The sequence below is a fragment of the Ptychodera flava genome, chromosome 14, assembly GCF_041260155.1.
Source record: "Ptychodera flava strain L36383 chromosome 14, AS_Pfla_20210202, whole genome shotgun sequence".
Classification (NCBI taxonomy): domain Eukaryota; kingdom Metazoa; phylum Hemichordata; class Enteropneusta; family Ptychoderidae; genus Ptychodera; species Ptychodera flava.
Window position 1 is genome coordinate 10,621,481 of NC_091941.1, and position 22,668 is coordinate 10,644,148.

The following is a 22,668-nucleotide window of genomic DNA, read 5'->3' on the forward strand; positions in this document are numbered from 1 at the left end:
TAGGGAAACGTTTCACGTACTTGTTTCACTTTGAAAAAGCATACAAGTTTTTATTTCACATTTATGTCTTTTCGTTGTCTTTTTTGTCTCCGTATTTTGTGGTCATTCTGTTCTCGATGAACGCAAAGGTAGTATTGTTTTCTCGCCGCAAAGTCGCACTCGAAAAAACCAATAGACGAAATCCGTATGCGATTTTGACGCACATAAAACGAAATAAGCTTTTACCCCCTCCCCCCCCCCCTAACGAAAGAATTACGTTTGTCGTGCGTCAGCTTTTAATATCGACGGCCCCTTAAAATCACCATTTACACGTGCACGTAGTTATGGAAAGCCAAACTAACCCAGGTATCATTTTAACATTTTATATAAAATAACATGTGTGGCATTCCATGTTATGCTGATACATTTTAGATCATCACATAAATGTTACAGTTTGACAGGTTTACCTTTGCCCGGTACGTTTATATCATGTATAATTTATGATTTTGGGGTTGGTTTGCCAAAATAATGTACTAGTATGGGGTCGGCATGTGAAAGATACCTGAAAGACCATTGCTGAACTATTTCATAGCTTTTAATGAACAGACCAGTTCATTTTAATCTTCTGGCAGTGTGTCACTGTAGGTTTGTGTGAAATTTAGGTCAACAGCCAGCCATGGTGAAGCAAAGCAATAAAACAGACATCAGTTTCATGGATAATCTTTATGGTCAATAAAAACAAATCAGCGTGTAAATGGTTCACATCTTGCAGTAGATAGTGTTTGCACATGTGCAGCACAAGCTCTGCTCAGAATGAAATGACTGGCAAAACAATCCACAGTGTAGTACTTGTACGTTATCATACCAGCAAATATACCATACATGTATGTTATTTATTTTTTATCATCCTGGTAATCATCCACTCTCTTGGACAATAATTTTAGGTTAGCATAGTATGAACATCAGTTGTGTTTCTGAGAAAGTGAAGAAATTTGATATTTCATTTCGTAGCTTATAAAATGGTTCAAATTCAGTACAGTAATATTGAAAGACCATTCAAGGTGACCTAGAAATCTAATAACACCTCCATCGGTTGTAATATACGTTATGATCTGATCTGCCGTAAACAGCATTCGTTGTGCAGGTTTTTCACTCTCTTTCTATCTCTCTGATGTTGAATTACCTCTGTCACCTCAATGGTTTGGTCCATCTGTTGGTTTCTATGGTTATGCTTGACCTATATACAGGGTCATGGGTGAAGAAAGGTTCCAATGCGGATGTTTGTGTAACGGTTTTACAGTATACTCACGTAGAGAAGATCACGAACCAGACACAGACACTGTGTCAAGGCTATTCAAGATCATGAAATGATGTGGGCTGTTTCTTTCCTATTACACTATTTTCGATATTGTTATTCCAGTCAGTTAGCACTAACATGTTTTATAAACGATTTGAACATTAAAATTTAAAAAAAAATGCGTCATCACTTTTACATACCTCCACTTTGGCTTCATGTTTTGCAACTCAATAGGTTTAATATCATTTGAACACGTATTCTCAAGGAAGAAATTAAAATGGCTAAACCAGTGACTTTGACGTGCTAGATGTTCAGGTCTTGTTGTATGCCTACCGGTATTTCATAAGCCCTGCGAATGTCCTGTTTGGTAAACAGCTTGCATTATGGAAACAACAAAAAGGAAATGCATAAACACATCTTTCCTATCACTTGCCATGTGAAGAATACTGTCGTGAAGGGTACATCATAGTTTTCTAGGCAGAAAGCTGAATTTTATGACCTGTAATGTAATGCTAGGGTCTGAATCTTTGAATCTCAGGGATAAAAATCAGACGGAGACTAATGATCAAACTGGTTTCCTCTTTAGCAATGCTGCATCCCTCCCTCTGCATATTAATGAGTTTGCCCTTTGAATAACGGATGTGCCTGGATATAAACTGCCGTGTTCTATAGACATACTGACTGTGCTGGAAAAAAAAATTGACAATTGCTTTCAAACCTGATTTGCATGTGCCCTTGTACTCTTTCAGAATCTGGTTGTACACTGTACTAACATCCCTGTTGTGTCGAACTGTGTACAAGCTGTCAGTCTGTTTATAATATATCCGCATGTATCCATATTTGGCATATGAATCTGCTGAATACTGGTTTGTTTTCTGAAGTAGGATATTTGTCTTGAATGATTTATAGTCTCTTAAAAGTTTCTGCAGCTGATTCGTAAAATGTTTATATTTTTTCTCAAACAATGTTGAACCATCACTGGCATCAGTGTTACATTTTAAACTGATCTTCAATGAACAGGTCACTCTGCAACCACCATCTTTTCCTCTGCTGACATATCCGAGTTGCTTTTCTGCCCTTGTATCAGAGTGAACCGTGAACAATTACAAAAGTCATGATTTATTTAATGAATTTGTTTGCTTTTAATTTTACAGTGAGAGTTAGTTGTTAGCTCATCATTGAAAAGTAGTGTTACTTTTACTGTGAAGTTTGGAATTAAACTCTTTTAAACAGATCCCTCAACCTACCAGTATTATATTGCTGATTGTAATTATAATATGTAATCAAATTTTTTTGTATGTTAGGTAATAAAGTTTATTTCTTGTCTTTTACCTTCTATCTAATCAGCTGTATGTTCTGCTTGTCATTGCATTTAATCTATCATGAACCATACCAGCCAGAGTTTGAAGTTGATCATTTCTGCGTAAATTCTTTCAATCAGTAAAGTTTTACACAGGGTCGAATCAACATAGCCAAGTTGAATGGCATTTACCACAGTGCATGAAATGACATGAAAAAGTTGAAGAGAAATGCCATGAACTGATTTTCAGAAGGCGAAAAGCCTCTACCACACACTTACTGACTAAAGTAATGGTGTCTGTTTTCAACTTTGACAATAAGTCTTCTCTGAGCTATTAACTGTCCTTTTATGTCTCACTCAATGGTCCTGTCTGGACACTTTAAGATGTTCGTAGTTCTTTTGTGAGCTTCACCACATAATCAATACTCCATTGTTGGTAGGTACATGCAGGTGACACTAGTGTGTGGGTTTGTTCTTGTCTCGGAATCCCCAACGCTGTCTCAGAGTATTGATTGTCTTTCCATTAAACACGCTATTATCACCTTGAGTACAACAACGATAGCAAGTCTAGGAACCAGAATACCTGTGTAAAGGTCAACCGCAACAATGCCAGTCTTCTTTTATAACGGGCATGCCATAAGTTTTGAGTTGCCATGCATGTGTTGTACTCCTGAGGAATGAGGCATACAGTGGCACAGAGAGTACTGTGCAGGGAGTTCTGTGTGTTGGTTTTGGTATTTACCAAGTTGATAGTGCTACTGCCACCTCCTTTGATGTTACTAAGATAAAAAAAATTGGTTTTTGAATTGCTATAGCCTGGTCTGATTTGTGACTGAAGGACATCTGATGATTTCGGAGAGAATCTGTGATATTTATGAAGGAATAATCATGATCTTTTTTTGCATTACTCTATGCATTCGACATCACCAGGTCTGGCAGACTGTATTAATATATTCTTTCATCATTGTCAGTGTACACTAAGTTGGAACTGTTTTTGTTTTCGAGATGAAATTTCCAGTTAAAATTTGCTATACATCAAACGTACCGGTATGTCATTTAACAAGGACATAGGAGCACTTTCATTAAAAGAAAGATATATTTCTCCATTAAAATGGAACAATTTTTCCAGACACAAACATTAAATATTAAAAAATATTGAACATTCCAGTTTGCTTCATTATAATTTTCATCATAAAAAGTCGCATTTCAAGTAAGTACCATTTTCTTTTTCAATATATTAGATATTCCAACTCTGATAAATTAGATTAGTTGAGTGATATAATTTAATAATTTAGAGATAATTTGTAATTGGCATAGCAAACTGTCGCAAGTTAGCTTTTGAATATTACCTAAGTATTCAGAGTGTGGTGTAAACAGGAAACTGTCAATTTTATCAGATTTGAAAGTTCTCTGCTGAAAACTTCATATCTAAACAACCCTTGACTCACCTCGAGGAAAGAGGTTGATGTCTTATCATCTTTTTACTACCATTGTTGACTGTAATACATGGCTGAAAAATAACAGTTTAAAAACTTCTGCATATTTTGTGCTATAATCAAAAGGAAACCCCAAGCTATTCACCGCCATAATCAAGAATAAAATTCAGTTGTCATTTTGAAAATGTGGGATTACCAAATCAAATCACTCCATATACCAATAAAAAAATTCAAAATGGCTTCCCAGAGATGCCCGTAACTTCTAGGGAAACCATTGAATTTTTTAATTTGTCTCAAAAAAAATGCTGAAAACTTCGTACTCTCTAAATGTCACAAACTGCTTATGTGTATGATAGAGACCAATGAAGAATCATGATAGTTGAAGAATCTGAATGTACATCTGTAAGCGTTCTTCCTTAATGCCTCTCAAAATTCTTTAACTTCTGATGGTTGTGTTAATTATAAAATGCAATGCCCGCAAATTACTGTTTATAGTTAGGTTTATTCCAATATTACAAGCTAAGTGTTAGTGCACATACTGTGTTTTCAGAAGCACAAGCTGTGACTATGAAAATTTCAAAGTCCAATCTCGTTGATATGTAGTAATAAGCTATTAAAGTGACCATCTATTGCAAGTGTAAATATCACATCAATTTGATCATATTGTGTAGATTGGTCAATTCACCAGGCTTGAATGCAGTTATTAATTACATTTTATTGCAGCTTGACAGGTCAGATTTGATGACGTAATTTATAACGCGGAATGCCATCACAATTCAAGCTTCAATAATGTGATCTGACTTTAATTAGCATTGTTCAAAAGCAAAGCACTTGATTGAATTACGGTCGCACAAGAATGGCACTTCGTGAATGTTTTCCTAGCTGACCTAGTGCGTGTGTAGGGGAAAGCTGATGTAAAGCGAACTCACTTTCACGACCACACGCAATTTTGTTTTGGTAGTTGCTCAATTTTTGGACCTCATGACATCTGATTGTAAAGGCATAACTCTCAAGGCAAAACTTTGCGTGGGGTTCACATTTATATTAATAATTATGAATGAAAGGGAGGTTCAGAAATGGTATTTCCCTTTCATTATTTTGTATGTCATATTGATTGCTAGAAACTGCTATTACAAAATTAAATTAACCACTGGAATATGGTGTCATGACGCTAGCAAGCATGAAGCACTCTGGAAAATTACAAGAAGATATAATTGCGGCATGAGCAATAATATCAAAAATACAGAAAAATATCTTGCAATGTATTATATAGGAAATTGTCATTTTACAAAATTCTTATTATATGTAGATCAGCATTGATATGGTTATATGTATGTTACCTGTCATGTAATTTGAAAGTCAAATCCAGTTTTGTGGAATTAGTCAAGTGTTTCCGCATAAACTACAGGTATTCGTGTTTTATTGCTTTTATAGCATATACTTGAGGACTTTAGAAAGCAAATAAGGCGATATTTTTCCTAATTTCACATACAAAACGTATGATACATAAATTCAATTGCAGCCCAAAGTACAAAAATGAACAATTAATGTGTGCACTCATAAATAGAGGCCTTTTTAGGTGTCCGTGGGGACTTATAGGTTTGGTCATGTCCGTGCGTGCGTGCGTCCGTCCGTGCGTCCGTCCGTTCACGCAGATATCTCTGAGATGCCTGGAGCGATTTCATTCAAACTTGGTACAAGGATTACTTCATATGTCATACAGATGCACGTCAATTTGTTTTGTGATACGATCCAATATGGCCGCCAGGCGGCCATTTTATTACGATTTTTTCATGTACAGAGCCATAACTCAGGCATGTTCCAACCGATTTTATTCAAAGTTGGTACAAGGACATCGACCAATGTCATAGATATGCACGTCAATTTGTTTTGTGATACAATCCAATATGGCCGCCAGGCGGCCATTTTATTACGATTTTTTCATGTACAGAGCCATAACTCAGGCATGTTCCAACCGATTTTATTCAAAGTTGGTACAAGGACATCGACCAATGTCATAGCTGTGCACGTCAATTTGTTTTGTGATACGATCCAATATGGCCGCCAGGCGGCCATTTTATTACGATTTTTTCATGTACAGAGCCATTACTCAGGCATGTTTCGACCGATTTTATTCAGAGTTGGTACAAGGACATTGACCAATGTCATAGATATGCACGTCAATTTGTTTTGTGATACAATCCAATATGGCCGCCAGGCGGCCATTTTATTACGATTTTTTCATGTAAAGAGCCATTACTCAGGCACGTTTCAACCGATTTTATTCAAAGTTGGTACAAGCTTATTGACAAATGTCATAGCTGTACATGGCAATTTGTTTTGTGATACGATCCAAAATGGCCGCTGTGCGGCCATTTTATTACGATTTTTTCATGTACAGAGCCATAACTCAGGCATATCTCAACCGATTTATTCAAAGTTGGTACAAGGACATTGACCTATGTCATAGCTATGCACATCAATTTGTTTTGTGATGCGATCCAATATGGCCACTGTGCGACCATTTTGTTACGATTTTTTCATGTCCTGAACCATAACTCAGACATGTATCAAGCGAATTCATTCAAAAGTATTTGTATCACAGACCTAATGAAGAGGACTCTATCCTCTCTGAGGACCTGTAATCAAAATACCCATTAACAAGTGGGGACTGTGTCATCAACGATGACTTTTTGCATGTACATCAGTTACCAATATTATACATGTGTGGGTGGGTACCTTTACTTGTGCCTGGTTAGCATTGTGGTCAATGCAGGGACTTGAATACAAGGAGAGATAAGTTGTTGATAGAAGAATCTGTTGCATTTGTGTATATCTCTTGATGTAAATGGCCCAATAAGGCAAAAGTTTATGCAGACTATCAGGTCAGGGTTTCAGAAAGGAGTTCTCCTAAATTTTTAATAGCTGTGTATATCTCTACTTGGAATGCTTTTTGAGTCGAATTGACCTTTCTTTTCCTATCTTCAATTAGAATTTTTTAATTAAATGGACCACTTCACATTTCCTGGAAGCTGTTGAACCACTTAATAAGTTGCCATGGTGATTCTTGACAAGACACAGAATCATGAAAACAAGTTAATTTCAGCTCCATCCATTGACACCATGTCTCAACCATTGTGTTTCCTGTCAGAGTGAACCGTGAAGTCATATAGGGTACATGGTATCAGTCTTGCCATCATTAATCATCATATGCGTGAGCTATTCAATGAAAAGGACAATGCTACCGAATGTGTGCTGGCTGTGGCATTGACTGGGCAAGTTTCAGCTTCTGAAATAAGTAGCTCATGGTGAAGGACGGTAATCTGGCTGTTCAATGGCAAACCAACAAACTGCATAGATACTGACAATATTAGACTTTCATCAATAAACCACACAGTGCTATTAATATAAAAAATGCAAGTAAACTGTTGGTGAAGGAATTAAGATCTATGTAACGACACCGCTGAATATGAGATATTTGAAGGTCAAGTGTATGCCATTGCCAAGCTATTGGTCATCTTGACACAGTTTACTTCTTTTCTATGAAAGTAACGCAATTTAGGAAAAGGTAATTCACTCATGCTCTCAAAAGATGAAGACAATTTGATCAATCCTGTTAAAAGGCTGACAAGGTTCATAGAAACTATAATTGAGCAGCTCGTCATGCTGTGCATCAGTTCATTAGGCCATGGTAATTATCTAGTCCGGTGGCACTGCTCTGTGTGAAGTCTGGTGTATGTGTTTAAAAATGGCTTCAAATTTTCAGTAGCAAACCATGTTACTGACTGATGACTGTGACAAAATACCGGTAAATTTACTTTCTTGTAACTTACAATATTTATTTTATATAAATTATTATTTATTGATAATGAAACTTGTTTTGATACCCAAGAATTAACTTTGGTTTGTGGATGCAAATTTGGTATCTGCAGTGAATAGCTGAAGTGTGAATTTATATAATAAGGTATAATGCACATGCCTTGGGAACAGATATTTACACTCTCAAACTTTTGCAATATTCTTTTGACCTACCACTTGTGGGGGCTCATTTCGAAGCTGATGGGGTAAATAAAATTTTCACCTGCCAAGTTTTTTTTGAAAATCAGAAATTTCATTTTCCCTCATAAAGATAACGCGGGGATGGCGGCCATTTTTAATTTCAAATATCGGTAAATATTGGGTAATTTGTTTCTATTGCACTAAAATTTGCATGGTGACCCCCTGACTTTATTTTTGATTTTGAAAGAGAATGGTTGGAAGTTTGCTTTAGGAAAGTTTGAGCAAAGTTTCAGTCTTTCATTTTCAAGGTGGCTGAACGTGCAGATTTATGATAGTGGAAGAATACTTGATAATATTTACATTTTAGTATTAAATTATAGTTATTGTGATCTTTGTAAAATGACTTTATAGACATTTGTAAAGTCCTTTGAGGCTTCATAATATACAACAATCAGTGGAGCATACATAAAGTTGTTCAAGTATGTAAGTACATATTGTGTATAGAGACAGACAACACTGTGTAGAATATGATAGTATTAGCTTTTGAGATTTCCAGTGTATCTATTTTGCAAAGTAAATAATGTTTAAAGAAAACAATGAAAACTTCCATTCATATATTGACAATATTTTTACATGGTAATTTCAGTCAGCCCAAGATACTCAGTACACCATAGTTATGAACATGTAAGAAGCTGATAATGTACACATGTTACCAGACTCTGTTAACCCAGTGTACCAAGATTAGGGTGTACTGTGTGTGATGGATGTGGTGTTCAAAAGAAATGCGTGTGATACTAGAGTGTACAGTATGGACAAATTATGATGTAAATCACGTTTTCTGTTTCATTCTCTGTTATACAGAATGTTCAAATCAGAGAATGTCATGTTTATATGTGACTTGAGTTTCCTGTTCAGCAGTGTTGATTTCCAGCCAGGTCTTTAGATGGAATTACAATTCCAGGAACAAGCCCTATTTTTTTGATCCATTTCTAAAATGTAAAAGTGAATGGCTAGTGGCGGTGGAATACATAATCAGTACCAGCGTTTGTTGTCAATAGATTCCAATTTACTTTTGTAAAATGAAGCGCTAGACGTGTGGATGATACTACAGAGATGATATCTTTAGAATTCCATTAAAAGTTTATTGCATTTTTTTAATAGCCTCAGTTGACTCAGTTCTGTTATGTACTTCTTATGTTTGCCAGTTGTTTCAACATGTCCGTAGTCAGAACTAAATAATGCAAAATGTTGAAATGGGAAACGGTATACTTGTATAGAGGTATTTACAATCAATATATAGTGCTAGTTGTTGGCAGTGGTGAGTTTAGTCCAAATTATAAACAACACATTCATAGAACAGAGTTGTACAAGAGCAATCGTATTATTCAGAATATCAGGCCTTAGACATTTCAATGTGCTTCTATAGGGTTAACGGACGTAAATCTGGGATGCAACTGTACATCACTGGACTTGTACCTGAAATAGTAAAAATAACAGTCTTAGTTTCAAGCGTCACGATCGGTGACACTTGAAATATGATCGTTATTTTATGGAGAGGAAAAAAGAGAGAGGGAAGCAGCTGTAGAAGATTTAAATTGTTCACTCATCACATAATTGCTACTGAGCTTGTAACCTTGGTATTTCCATAGCAACCATTATGCTCTTGGTTGTCACCATTGTATAGAGACTCATCTAGAGCCAGCTCGAGGCAGTATTTATAGCTTTCTCCACTTTGAAAGATACGCTGCTCAGAGAGTATGAAGTTGAGAACCAGTCTGATGCAGAGTAATTTTTGAATGGATGTTTATTCGTAGGGTGCACACATATGTCAGTTCTTGGTACATTGCAGTTAATTGGAAAAACATTTTTCCAAAGTGCGTAATGATGTGCTAAGTAATTTTTTAGAAGTTCACAGGACACATCATATCCAATTGAAGTATGAAGGTTCTGTATTTTACACATTGTTGGTTTAGGCCAAATGAAAAAAATATTTTTTTAAGGTAGCCAGACCTAATGAGTAAAAACCTACCGACCCTAGACATTTGTTTTGTGTGAATTTTCTAAAATTTACAGTATTGCGTTGGTCTCAGCCAACAAAATTTAAAAAGTATCTATGACCTATCTACCCTAATTTTTCCGAGGCTTGATACCGGAAACATGGCCTTATCCAAATCAGTAATGCTTATGAGGGATTTACAGTATGCAGTGAGAGATTGCAATGTTTTTCAGATAGCTATGCCATAGTATCAACAGAACCCATTTCAAATAAATCATTTATGCAAGTTGTTCAGTATTATCTGAAATAGTTACTTTCTCAGAATCTTGTGTACCTGGAAATCAATGGCATTACCGTATGTAATAGAAGTGTAATACAATGGCACGCCAGTTTGCATTTCCTGGTACATTTGTATTGTATAACCTTGGTACCAACAAAATGCAAATGGACAAACACAAATTCTGTACCTGTGTATTACTACCAGAACTTCACATGGAGCTTTGATTTCAAATTACCCGAGGATAGAAACATTTGTATTTCTCTCAGTTGTTAGGATTTATCATAGTTTGAACTATTTTGTGATGACCTTCAAATTCTCTTCTTATCAGTCTCTGTATGTTTTCACAAACAGCCAGACAGTAGCAAGCAATCATTGTTTTTCCAAAATAATTTGAAAACAACAGCCCCTAATACAATGATATATGATTCACATATGGATGATTCACATTTCAATGGACCTGTAATTGAATATATGTGTGAATAAATCCCATTTGGTGATTTCCGTAGTATACAGCAGACTGTCAAATATATAGTTTTGTGCAGATTTTGCTGAGTTGCTGTAATATTTAATATGCATTACACTGGACAGTAGTTTGTTTTCCTATGAGTTGAGTTTGACTTTTGCCCCCTGTGCACTGCACATAGATTAATACAGAAATATGATTTTGATGAAGTGCAGTTGAAGAGTACGCCATATTGCAAGTTCATATAATCTGTCAAAAAACACTCCATTCTGAACTCGTTACTTGACCCGGTAGCGGGAATCGTTAAGGGGGAAGTTCAGTGTATTTTCCATATGCTACCCAGTTCAGTGTGATTGATCAATCACAATGGACTAGCTGTCATAGCAGCCATTGTGCGTCATCCGTACACTGATGATGCTCGCCATACTCGTTTCCATGGTTCATATTTTGCAAACGTCAGTGTTAAGGATGGAGACTCTGGGAGCAATCACCATGGAGTATAATTGGCAGTGAATTTGCATGCCAACCATGAACTACATTCCAGATTGGATACACCAGAGGTTAACATGCTGCCCTCAAATCCATGATTTACTCTGCAAAGTTATTACAGTAGCAATGTGTTCAGCCATCTTTTGAGTAGCCTGGATTCACTGCCATTTTTCATTCAGGCATCTTCAGTGCATTGGTTAGGCTCTTGTTATAGGACACACATAAATAACATGTATAGATTAGATTTCATAGTCAATAGCATTGAGCAACACAATTTTGCAGAGGTGTGGCTGTGAAAACTAGGTCAAGATGAAAACATACCCTTGTGGAATACAGAAATGTTTTTATAATTTTTCCTTTCAACAAATTTGATTTTATTTTAAATTGTAGTATTCAGTTACTAGTAACTAATTTGGTAGCAATTATTATGTCATTCACCGGGGAATAGATACTTGCAAAATACATCTTTTGTTTGGCTCCTAATATATGATACAGTGTTTGTGTTTGGACCACTCATATAACCTAAGAGTAGATGTATTGTTAACCACAAATGATACAGCAGCTAAGTAAATCTTTTATCTCAATTTGATATATGTGCTTATATATATATATATATATATATATATATATATATATATATATATATACAGACACACACACAGACACACATCTATGTCATATTGGAATGTGAAACTGTTCAGAAATGAAATATATATGCAACGAATCCAAATAAATTGCGGATGGATATGTATATGTACACCAAGCTGTAATTCTACAGTATTGGGTCACAGATGGTCACACATATCCGCATAAACATGACTAAATATAGAGGCAATGTGAACATGAGCCAGAAGAAAATGTTAAGCTCCAGATGAAAAAATGTCTCATACCTGACCTAGATCCTATTTTTAGAAAAAACTCAAGAGTGATCATAGCATTAATGTAGCACTAAGATTACATACACTGGTTTTTGTATAGACTACCCTAAAATAGAATGCAAGAAGAAATTAATATCTTAGTAAAATCGTGATAATATCTTACAATCTAAATTGTGAAACAAAGTGATATTAAATTCTGGTATTTTAAAAAACCTTTTTGATGAAATTTGATAAACATATTTTTGGATTGAAGTTTTTCAATAAAATAATGACCTAAAGTGTCAGGATTACATATGATATCAGTTTCTAGAATGTCTTTGTACCTAGAGAAAATAAAAGTAGAGCTACATATTGTAGAACATTGGCAGGGTTTAGCCTGTTCACCCCTATTCACTGTGAACAGGTCCATGATCACCATTGATAACATCAAATTTGGGCCAAACCATGGTGATGAATGGGTTAATAGTAATATCAACCTGATGCAAACATACAGGTAGCTGAAGATCCAGAGTCAGTCATGTAAAAATTGCTGTATTGATTTTACTATTTGTTTTGATTTGTTGTGCATTTATAATTTCTTACTGGTAATCTGATAATTGAAGATTGGGAGGAATATGGCTACAATATTTTGCTTTCTTAGCTTTCATGAGAAGAAGAAATATTGCCTTCTTCCGCATTTGATAGTATGCTGCCAGGAGTTAATTATTTATGGCTTTATGTTTTCAAGGTCACTGGATGACACACCTGGCAATTTACAATTTGAAGTTCAATTACAGTTGTAATTCAGTCACACAACAATAATCACTGATCAACTATATTCAACATGCTGAAAATTATCGTCTTTGTCAGCGGTGAATTAACAATTACTGGGGTCAATATACACTGAAAGTTGCAGAACTTACGTTCTGAAAACAAAATAATATAAAAATAAAGAAAGAGAAGTATGTTATAATTACTCTGTGATAAGATTGTACAATTTATGTGTACCAGTATTGTGAGTGAAAAAATTTGACCAACTTTAATAGCAATTCCTGAGAGGCAGGGTACAATTCTGCAAGATATATACAGCATGAGTGTCATATATAGCAAGATAAGTGTTGACATTTAACATTAAAAACTGTTCAGATGTAACCTATAAATTTACCCTAGTATATCTCAGTTCGTTCAGAGTTGTTCTTGACATGGCTCAAAACAATATAAAAAAGATTCACTCAACGTTTTCGTCCTGCAAAACTATGGCATGTCATGTGAAATTAACGGTCATCCGACCTTCATACAGAGAGACAATCAAGCGGGGTTGTTTCAACCTGTCTCGTCAATTCATCTTGGCATTGTTTTTCTTGTTCTGTGTTTCTTCAAATAAAGTCAATGTTGTGCATTCCAACCCATTGAAATTTCAATGACATCCACATTCAAGTAATTGTCTGCTGGCCAAAGCTTAAAGCTCTCAAGTGTTGTTCGGTTTACAGTAGCCAGAGGATATGGTGTGTAGCACGTTGATAAAAAAACAAGTGACATTATACAGAGGAGTATATAAACACATGGCCTGTCTAGAATATTTTTACCCTTTAAGTGATTAATAAATGACAACCACTTAAATATATCTGCTATCAAGCTTCTGAATCCTAAATACCAAAATGTCCAAATTTTGTACCAGACTCATCAGCTTTGGTTGTGTTTTTTCACGCACGGTGTAGCCTGTAGGCCATGGCAGACCTTTACGTGTACATATATGCATATCAGTGACGTGCAGTTGTCACATTTCACTGACGCGATACCCTTTCTGGTAGATAGAAATAGTTACAGGATGTGTTGAGACTGGAAACAGAACAAGTCAATTTATCATTTCCCCTGTCACATGTTTTGCTGGTACTAAATTTGGCTGCTCATGTGTTCCGATAGAATTACAGAAGTGTAACACAAAGCTTTTGGCTTTAGTGTGTGCTTATTGTTGATTGGCAGTCTTTGAATCAAGGCAGTAGCTGATCAAGAAACATTGAAAATTTCCCTGGTTTTTTCCCTAGGTCCTTGAAATACAATAGAGCTTAAAAAAAATACAAAAAATGAAGATTTATGATTGTTACAATATGAATTTTTCATTTCTCCTTTTGTTGGGATCATTAATGTTTGCTATAGGAAGCAATTTTTTATGACCTTACTTTTGGCATTTATAGCTCTGAACATGAGTTTACATTTTGTTCCATGGTAATTATCATCAGCTCAAGGTTCATTGCTGTGGTTTCCAATCACTGTATATCAACCAACAACAGCAATGTTGCTGGTGATTTATTGTCTACGACCGGATAGTTTTTTTGTCCGTTTATACCCCCCTCCCAAGCCCCTTTTTGGTAAAAATTTGCATCAGTGGAACTTCTTAGCCCAAAGGGTTTTAACTAACTTTTAAGGCTGTTTTATTTCAAATTTTACTTCTCAATTTAACCTTATTGTTTTCATAGCTTCCTTTGTGCTGTGAGTTATGTTACATACCTACAATCCTACATGTATTGTGTTTATGCACTCACCATGGACAATGCATGCTATGTTATAATTGTGAAATTTAAAGATATTATAAAATTCACTATCATAAATGTGGATACTGGTAATATTTTACAGGAACTGTAAAGTACATCTATTCCATTTCCCTAGACCAATGTTATGATAGACAGGATGGTATGAACATGGACTTGCTCATAGTTACTTCTATGGACAAGTGATTTGTAGACAAAGTTATTTGTACATTTTGTTGTTTGAGATTGCCGGTACATCTCATAAAACTGGCGTACATGTATCTGTATGTCTGAATGTTGTGTATGTGGTGTACATCAAAACATGTAAAATCTATGTTTGTACTTTGCGTGGTACATCCTGAGGATGTGCTTGTATCTGAAAGTTGTGTAGGACCATTTCCAGATGATGTGTACTTTTCCCATTGCCATTGGCATAAGTTACTAACATCATTCAGAGCAATCTAAATTATCCTTGTATGGAAATGACACCTGAACATAAATAATTGTCAGAATTTACGGAAGGAGATCTTATGGCTGGTAAAAAGACAGTACATGTTAATGTTAATGTATACTAGTGATAAAAAACATGGATGACATGTTCAGCTTGTCTGCAGGCAAAACAGGCATTTGTGACTGAATGCATGATTAACTGCTACATGTATGATTAAGCTGACAGCTTTAACTGTAAGATATGGCTTATGACTTGACTGAAAAGGATTTCTGAAAATACGTATGGTATTTCAGGTTGTCCTCTTCAGAAACAGTGTAGGACTTCAATCAATTTCAAAAATATTTGTTTTGATTTTTAGTTGTTTCCCAGGGAAATAAGCTTTTGGAAAATTAACCTCAAAATTACACCATACACTATTGTTACAGTAGGCTGTGTCTATTTATCAACACTATATGTCCAGCATGGTGAGCAAAAGTATACACTCTGGTAACCTCTCACCTCCCCTCCCCTCCCCCTCCAATAAATAATAAAAATTCTATGAACTACATTCACTGCTACAATTTAAGTAGATTGATACATATCTATCATCCAGCACACTTCAAGACTTGGGCTACTCTAATTCCATAGTAAAGACTTGAAGGGCATCTACCCAACATTACTACTGTTACTTTGACAATGCATTTAATTGTAATTGACTGAAAAAAAAACCTGTTAAAACATCAGCTGTTCTTCTTTCTAATGAATAATATTCACAAGAAATAAACTGATATGAATGAAAGGAGAACAAAAACAAAATTTATTTCATGAAGAGTTTGGCATGTCGTAATGAACCCTTTCAAAATATCCAACAATGCTACAAAGAATAGTATGCCCGGTTATTGTTGTTAATCAAATGTAGATACATTTATCAAAGGCCTCTTAATGAAATGTGAATAAATGGAATTTTACAATAATCAAATGGCAATATGTATGTATTCAATCAAGTGTTTCACTTGAGTTTCTCGTTCATATATATATATATATATATATATATATATATATATATATATATATATATATATATATATATATATATATATATATATATATATATATATATATATATATATATATATATATATATATATATATATATATATATATATATATATATATATATATAGACAGAGTAAATTTTTGGTGTCTAATGTTTGCACTTGTTTGTTTGTGCAGATCTGTATACACATTGCTGCTTTTCAACTTCAAAATGTTTTTCAGCAAATTATTAGGTATGTTATGTATGTGATACATGACGTGTGAATTTTTGACCAGAGTAAAATTCAGTCCCCAACAATAACATTGTGTATGATACACATAGAGGCTGCATCAACAAGTTGAACACTGGGTTTTTGACACAATTTTCGATGTTGAAGTTGAACAGGAAGTTAAGTTTTGGTTGTTTATTACCGACAGAGCAAAAGTTAAATGATATAAACCTACAGCTGATGAAGCATGGTTATATCATGGACAGTTGTCAGATGGATAAATTTGTCCCGGTACAGTGTGCAGCACCAGTGTATCACACATCAATCACCACTTGCTATGCAAATCTGTCTACATTTACATCAGCTCCTACCGTAAATCCATGATTTATCAACCAGATGCCATTTTCATAATTCTAATGTCACTTTGTATTTGCATTTTTCTCTCTTTCAGTATCCTCATTTTCTGAAACGAGAGGGCAACAAACTCCAAATAATGCTTCAAAGAAGAAAACGTTACAAGAATAGGACCATATTAGGATTCAAGACTTTAGCAGTTGGTTTAGTTAGCATGTCACAGGTCAGTCCATATCCAGTGTATTTGAAGTCTCTTTTCAGTGATCATTAAAACAATTTTTATTCTCTGACCAAGAGAACGTACCGTGCCCTTTCAAATCCAAGTATTCCATCTCTGTATAATGGCAGCATTGCACATCTTAAACTCTCTAGAAATTTACTAGAGCCACATCCCCAGGTAAAGACTGTCTCCCCTTTCATGAACCAGCCACATCATGGTCACAGGCTGTAGCTGATGTGTTGACCTACAAAATGTGGCAGGTATATGAGTTTCAGACTTTAGATAATGTAGCTGCCTCAGAATTAAGCCAGTGGGTGAGTGGGATCATCCAATTGTCGTGGTCCAAGACTTTGGCCAAATTGGAATGGTCCTAGTCTGTAACCAATATTGAGGTGCCATTATTTACCTTTTGAGCACCAATTTTTGTCAGCTTTATAAAATTTACCCCAGTCAATTTTTTTCTAATTTTTGCCAAAAACTTTGAGTCCAAAATTATCAAAAAATTTACAGAAATTTCATAAAAATTGGTAAAATGTTGCACTAAAATTTTGGTGGGAAAATTACAACACTCAAAGGGTTAATGCTAGTCACTAGGCAGTACAATGTGTTCACACTTCCATGTCAATTGTGATGTTGGTCAGTCAGCCTGATGAGACTCTTACCTTACCTTATAACCAGTGGCATTTGAGACTGTCACACCGAGAATCCCTTGTGCAGTAGTTATTTGTTCTTCATGCCGTACATAAATGATACGGTACTTCAGGCTTTGCTCATGCAAGATCTTATTTTAACAGCAGACACAAACAGTGACTGCACTGTTATTGTCTTTCAAATCAGTTAGAATCCTCAGGTAGGCAGTCTCTCCACTTTACATTGTCTGCAACATCCAGAGGGGAAAAAAGACCTCAGTTCAATTTTGACGTGCTTCCCTCTACCTGTGATGTACACAATATTTAAAAAAAAAACATCAATGTGGTGATCAAAGAGTGATTAGCATGGAATTATTTGAACAATATTATTTGAACAGGTTCATTCTAAACAGAAAACCAAAGAATAAAAGTTGTATTTTTCATTCTTTTATGTGAAGATTTTCAGTATGTCGTCAATTAGCATGATAGAATTATAATCATAATAATGTAAATTACTTTCCCTGTTAATCTGTCTGTTCATTTACATATACTAGAGTATGCCAACAGTCAAGCATAAACAAAACTAACTTTGTCAGAGCTTTTGAGACATATATTTACGATGAGTCAAGCGACAATGAGGTTGTTCCGTGCAGCATATACAGTTGACAAGGAGCCTTGATTGCTTTCCGTGGCACAGCAACTGTCAAGTGTTTGGTCTGTACATCCTGTGCGTAAATGAAAATTGACAGGGTGGATGCATTGAAAAGACTTAACAAAGACAGCAAATAACTGAGGATGTATAAAGATTCACTGACTGAGAAGTCTGAAGCACAGGTGTGTACGATGACATTACGTGGGGACTGTGAATTGTAGGTTTTGACTAGGAGCAAATGTCAAATGTACAGACTATATGAACTGCAATTCAGGGCTTGTATGCACTTCTCTGAAATTTATTAACCCAACCAAAAGGCTGTCTCAATTGTGTTTTTAGAAACATGCATTTTGTTTGCTTGAAGTGTTTGCCAACTTGTTTCCATCAAAAAGGGAAGTGTTGTAATTGTGCAAGTAGGTTACTGTTCAGCAGATTGCTGTATCAAACAGACCACCGTAAAGATAGAAATCTCGTAATTTCATCGTCATTTCTTTATGTTAAGCAGTTCATAGGTGCAACCTTGTCTTTTCTAAACTTCATCTTTCTGCCACAGCTCAAATCAATGTAAGTTACCTTTGTGATACCAATCCTGACTATCAAAATTGCAACTACCCAACTATATGCTTTCAACTCGGGCTGTATTTCGTTCAAACAAAATCATCTTGCAAGATGAAGCTGCTTGGAAAGGATTCATCTGATTGGTGGATTGTCATTATTTATAGCAACTTTTAAATTAGGAGTCTGAAACTAGGGCTATTTTCTATCAGATTGGCAGTTCAGATATAATTCAATAGGAACAGTGAGCTTCAGCCAACCAATTGGCTGAAAATTTCTTGACATGCTGCATATTACCTAAGCTTCTGAGACATTACACATTAGTAGCCTAAAGTCATCATCTGAGAATAGTCCAACATCATTGCCGTGTGTAGCCCAAAGTCATTGCCTGAGTATAGCCAATGTCATTGCCTGAGTATAGCCAATGTCATTGCCTGAGTATAGTCCAACATCATTGCCTTAGTATAGTCTGTCATTGCCTTAGTATAGTCCAACGTCATTGCCTGAGCACAGTCCAACGTCATTGCTTTAGTATAGCCAATGTCATTGCCTGAGTATAGTCCAACGTCATTGCCTTAGTATAGTCCAACGTCATTGCCTGAGTATAGTCCAACGAATTGCCTTAGTATAGCCAATGTCATTGCCTGAGTATAGTCCAACGTCATTGCCTTAGTATAGCCAATGTCATTGCCTGAGTATAGTCCAACGTCATTGCCTTAGTATAGCCAATGTCATTGCCTGAGTATAGTCCATCGTCATTGCCTTAGTATAGTCCAACGTCATTGCCTGAGTATAGTAAAACGTCATTGCCTTAGTATAGCCAATGTCATTGCCTGAGTGTAGTCCAACGTCATTGCCTTAGTATAGCCAATGTCATTGCCTGAGTATAGTCCATCGTCATTGCCTTAGTATAGTCCAATGTCATTGCCTGAGTATAGTAAAACGTCATTGCCTTAGTATAGCCAATGTCATTGCCTGAGTGTAGTCCAACGTCATTGCCTTAGTATAGTCCAACGTCATTGCCTGAGTATAGTCCAACGAATTGCCTCAGTATAGCCAATGTCATTGCCTGAGTATAGTCCAATGTCATTGCCTGAGTGTAGTCCAACGTCATTGCTTGAGTATAGCCAATGTCATTGCCTGAGCACAGTCCAACGTAGCCTAGAATCCTATTCGTCCGCTTGCCTCCGTACCTCCGACCCATTCCCGGAGGTACGGAGGCAAGCGGACGAATAGGATTCTAGGCTAAGTCCAATGTCATTGCCTGAGTACAGTCAAATGTCAATTCCTGAATATAACCAAACGTCATTGCCTGAGTACATGTATGCACAATTCACTTGAATTGTATATGACTTGAATCTGTAACATCATCTGCTTTGATCAACTTCACATGCATCACATTGAATCCCAAACTCAGTGACAACAAGACTTCAGACATAACTTAGGGCTAAACGTGTTGCTGGTCATGATATGTCTTGTGCCTTCTGACACCTCTTATCACATTGCACCCCATGATCCCTGTCACAGCATCATCTTGTCAACACTCATCATGATACTGTACCTTTGTAACACACATCACAACCCCATCTCAACACACCTGTGCTACATGTATGGCTCAATACCGTGTGAAGTGGGTCATGACACTGCTCTCAACCTATTCACCCCCATTTCCCAATAAACAGAACCAACTTTACTGTGGAAAACACTGGAATTTTACTGAAATTCTGGGGGTGATCATCATGAAAGGGTTACGGATAATTGAGATATTTGTAGTTCATATTCTCTTTACCCTGTTGCATCTGCATCTTCAGCTGTACTGCTTTTATCGTGTGGGAAATTGATTTTAAAATATGGAGAAAGTTTTCTTTCAAATCAACTGAGAGAGTTCTCTTTTAAACTATGAAAGTTGATGCAAAATCTGTATCGTTCTGCTGGGTGACCATACCGTCAATCAATCATACAACGTAGGGAATGCAAATCAACATGGTTCATTGTGCACCAACATTCCTACGTAGCATTTATTTGCAGGGTCAGTCATGAAATGAGGAAATTGACAGAGTCACTTTGATGGATAGAGAAGTCAAGCAGGGAACAGCTTTCATTAAAATGTCAAACACACATGAGCCAGCTAATGGAAGTATGCCACATCCAGAGTGCTTTGTGGTCACTTATCGCAAATGGGAATGTTCAAAAGGAGGGAACGGGAGCCTTTTCCAGGATTGCCTCCAGATTGACTGATTTAAATTTCAAATATTTGATAACGGAGAGTCACTTTGATTTACAGCCCATTTTACAAGCAACATGCACTGTATATTCTAACTTTTGAATCCCCAGGGATGGTTGTACCTGGGAGAAGTTGTTCGTTTTAATATAGGAATATGATTTCCAGGCCTTTGTTAATCCGAGTCATGTACTTCAGCCTTCCAACATAAAGATATTTTTCCATAACGAGGGGAAAAACTCAGCGAATCAAGAATTTTGATCAGAAAAAGAGTAAAGGGCACGATATGATTGGCAATGAAAATAGTACATTTCATCCTGAATTTGAAGAAGACGGTAATTACTGGCAGTCAAGCTACATCATTAGATGCACTGAGCCTAGCCATGAATAATACAGCCCTTGTTAGGGAATGTCATAGCCAGAGGAATTTGGAGCATCCTGTTTGGATAGCGTACTGTTGATAGTCAAATTTGACATCTGTGCGCGTAAAGGTTGATGTTGATGTCGCTTTAAAAAGTTTCGGTTTTGAAATCAGATGGACAACATTCTTGACAACAGCGTTCTCAAACAGGAAATGATATAGTGAGAAAACTGACCAAATTACATTAATATCCAGATGCCATGGAGAAACTACAATATCAGCAGGTGATATACACCCTTACATTTAAATAAAATGAGTATGGTTAGCTGTCATTTGATTAATGCTCTACAACTAAATTGGTCAAATATATGCGAAATAATTGCCACTTTCATCAGTGAAATGAAAGACAGGCGACTACATCCTCTCATGAGTGAAATGTGTAATTTACACCTTTATGTGTGCCATGTAAATTGACAGAACATTTGAAAGGATTGAATTTTAAGAGGAAAAGTGAGATTGATTATCCTTTTCTGAAGTACTTAAATCCCTCTGAATTTTTTCTCCATTCTCTCTTTCAACTACATGTACATGATATTGAATATCGTGTAATACTGGTATTTTAAGAAATAAACCACACCCAGCAACAGTATGTTACGAGATTCTGCTCAGTTCATTACATATGTGCATTAGTGATAGCTAGTGCATATATTGAGTGAACTGGTCAAAATAAAGTATATGCCGCAGCCCATTTCAGAGGTTGTTTATTACTATGATGTCACAACATTGCAATGAAATTTGGTGTGAAATATCAAAAAAGGGAAAGCTCGTGCCTGTTCCAACCAAGCTATGCTGCAAATGTAGAATGCTTATCTTCACGTCTTGGCCAATCAGATCACAGTATTTGTGCCATCAATGTAATAAATAATACAAAACATGATAGATTAGATCTCTAAAGGTTGTCATTGAATTTTTCTGATGTGATCATTGTAAATGAGAGGGTAAATATCCTGCCCACTTGAGAAATAGATAAATTAATGCCATGGTGTACATGTACTTTAAACTGCTTTACATGCTTGGAAAACTACTTGCTTTCATTTAAAACAGTCGTTACTGACATGAGGGGCTCACTGCTTGCTTTGGCAGGTCTCATCTCAAAAATATTCAGCCGTCAATTTGTAATGCGCACTGCAAAAGAATAGAGATTTGAATATTAAACACTGAAAATGAATGTGTAGTGGCATATGACAACATTTGCATACTGAATGCTGTCAAATCACTGTTCTCCAACCAGGAGATATTGAAGAAGATAACTACAGAGTGCTTTGATGAAGCTATAAAACCAAGTCAAGGAAAAGTC

At 35.9% G+C, this 22,668-nt stretch overlaps 1 protein-coding gene across 13 annotated transcripts in view; it reads left to right on the top strand.

The window, feature by feature from the left end:
- LOC139149301 (phosphofurin acidic cluster sorting protein 1-like) overlaps positions 1-22,668 on the top strand; it is a 77,294-nt gene that overhangs the window by 13,205 nt on the left and 41,421 nt on the right. For all 13 annotated transcript variants that reach the window (XM_070720986.1, XM_070720988.1, XM_070720990.1 and 10 more), the window contains exon 4: positions 16,771-16,896. In XM_070720986.1, coding sequence (XP_070577087.1) covers positions 16,771-16,896 — 126 coding nt within the window. The remainder of the gene's footprint in view (positions 1-16,770; positions 16,897-22,668) is intronic.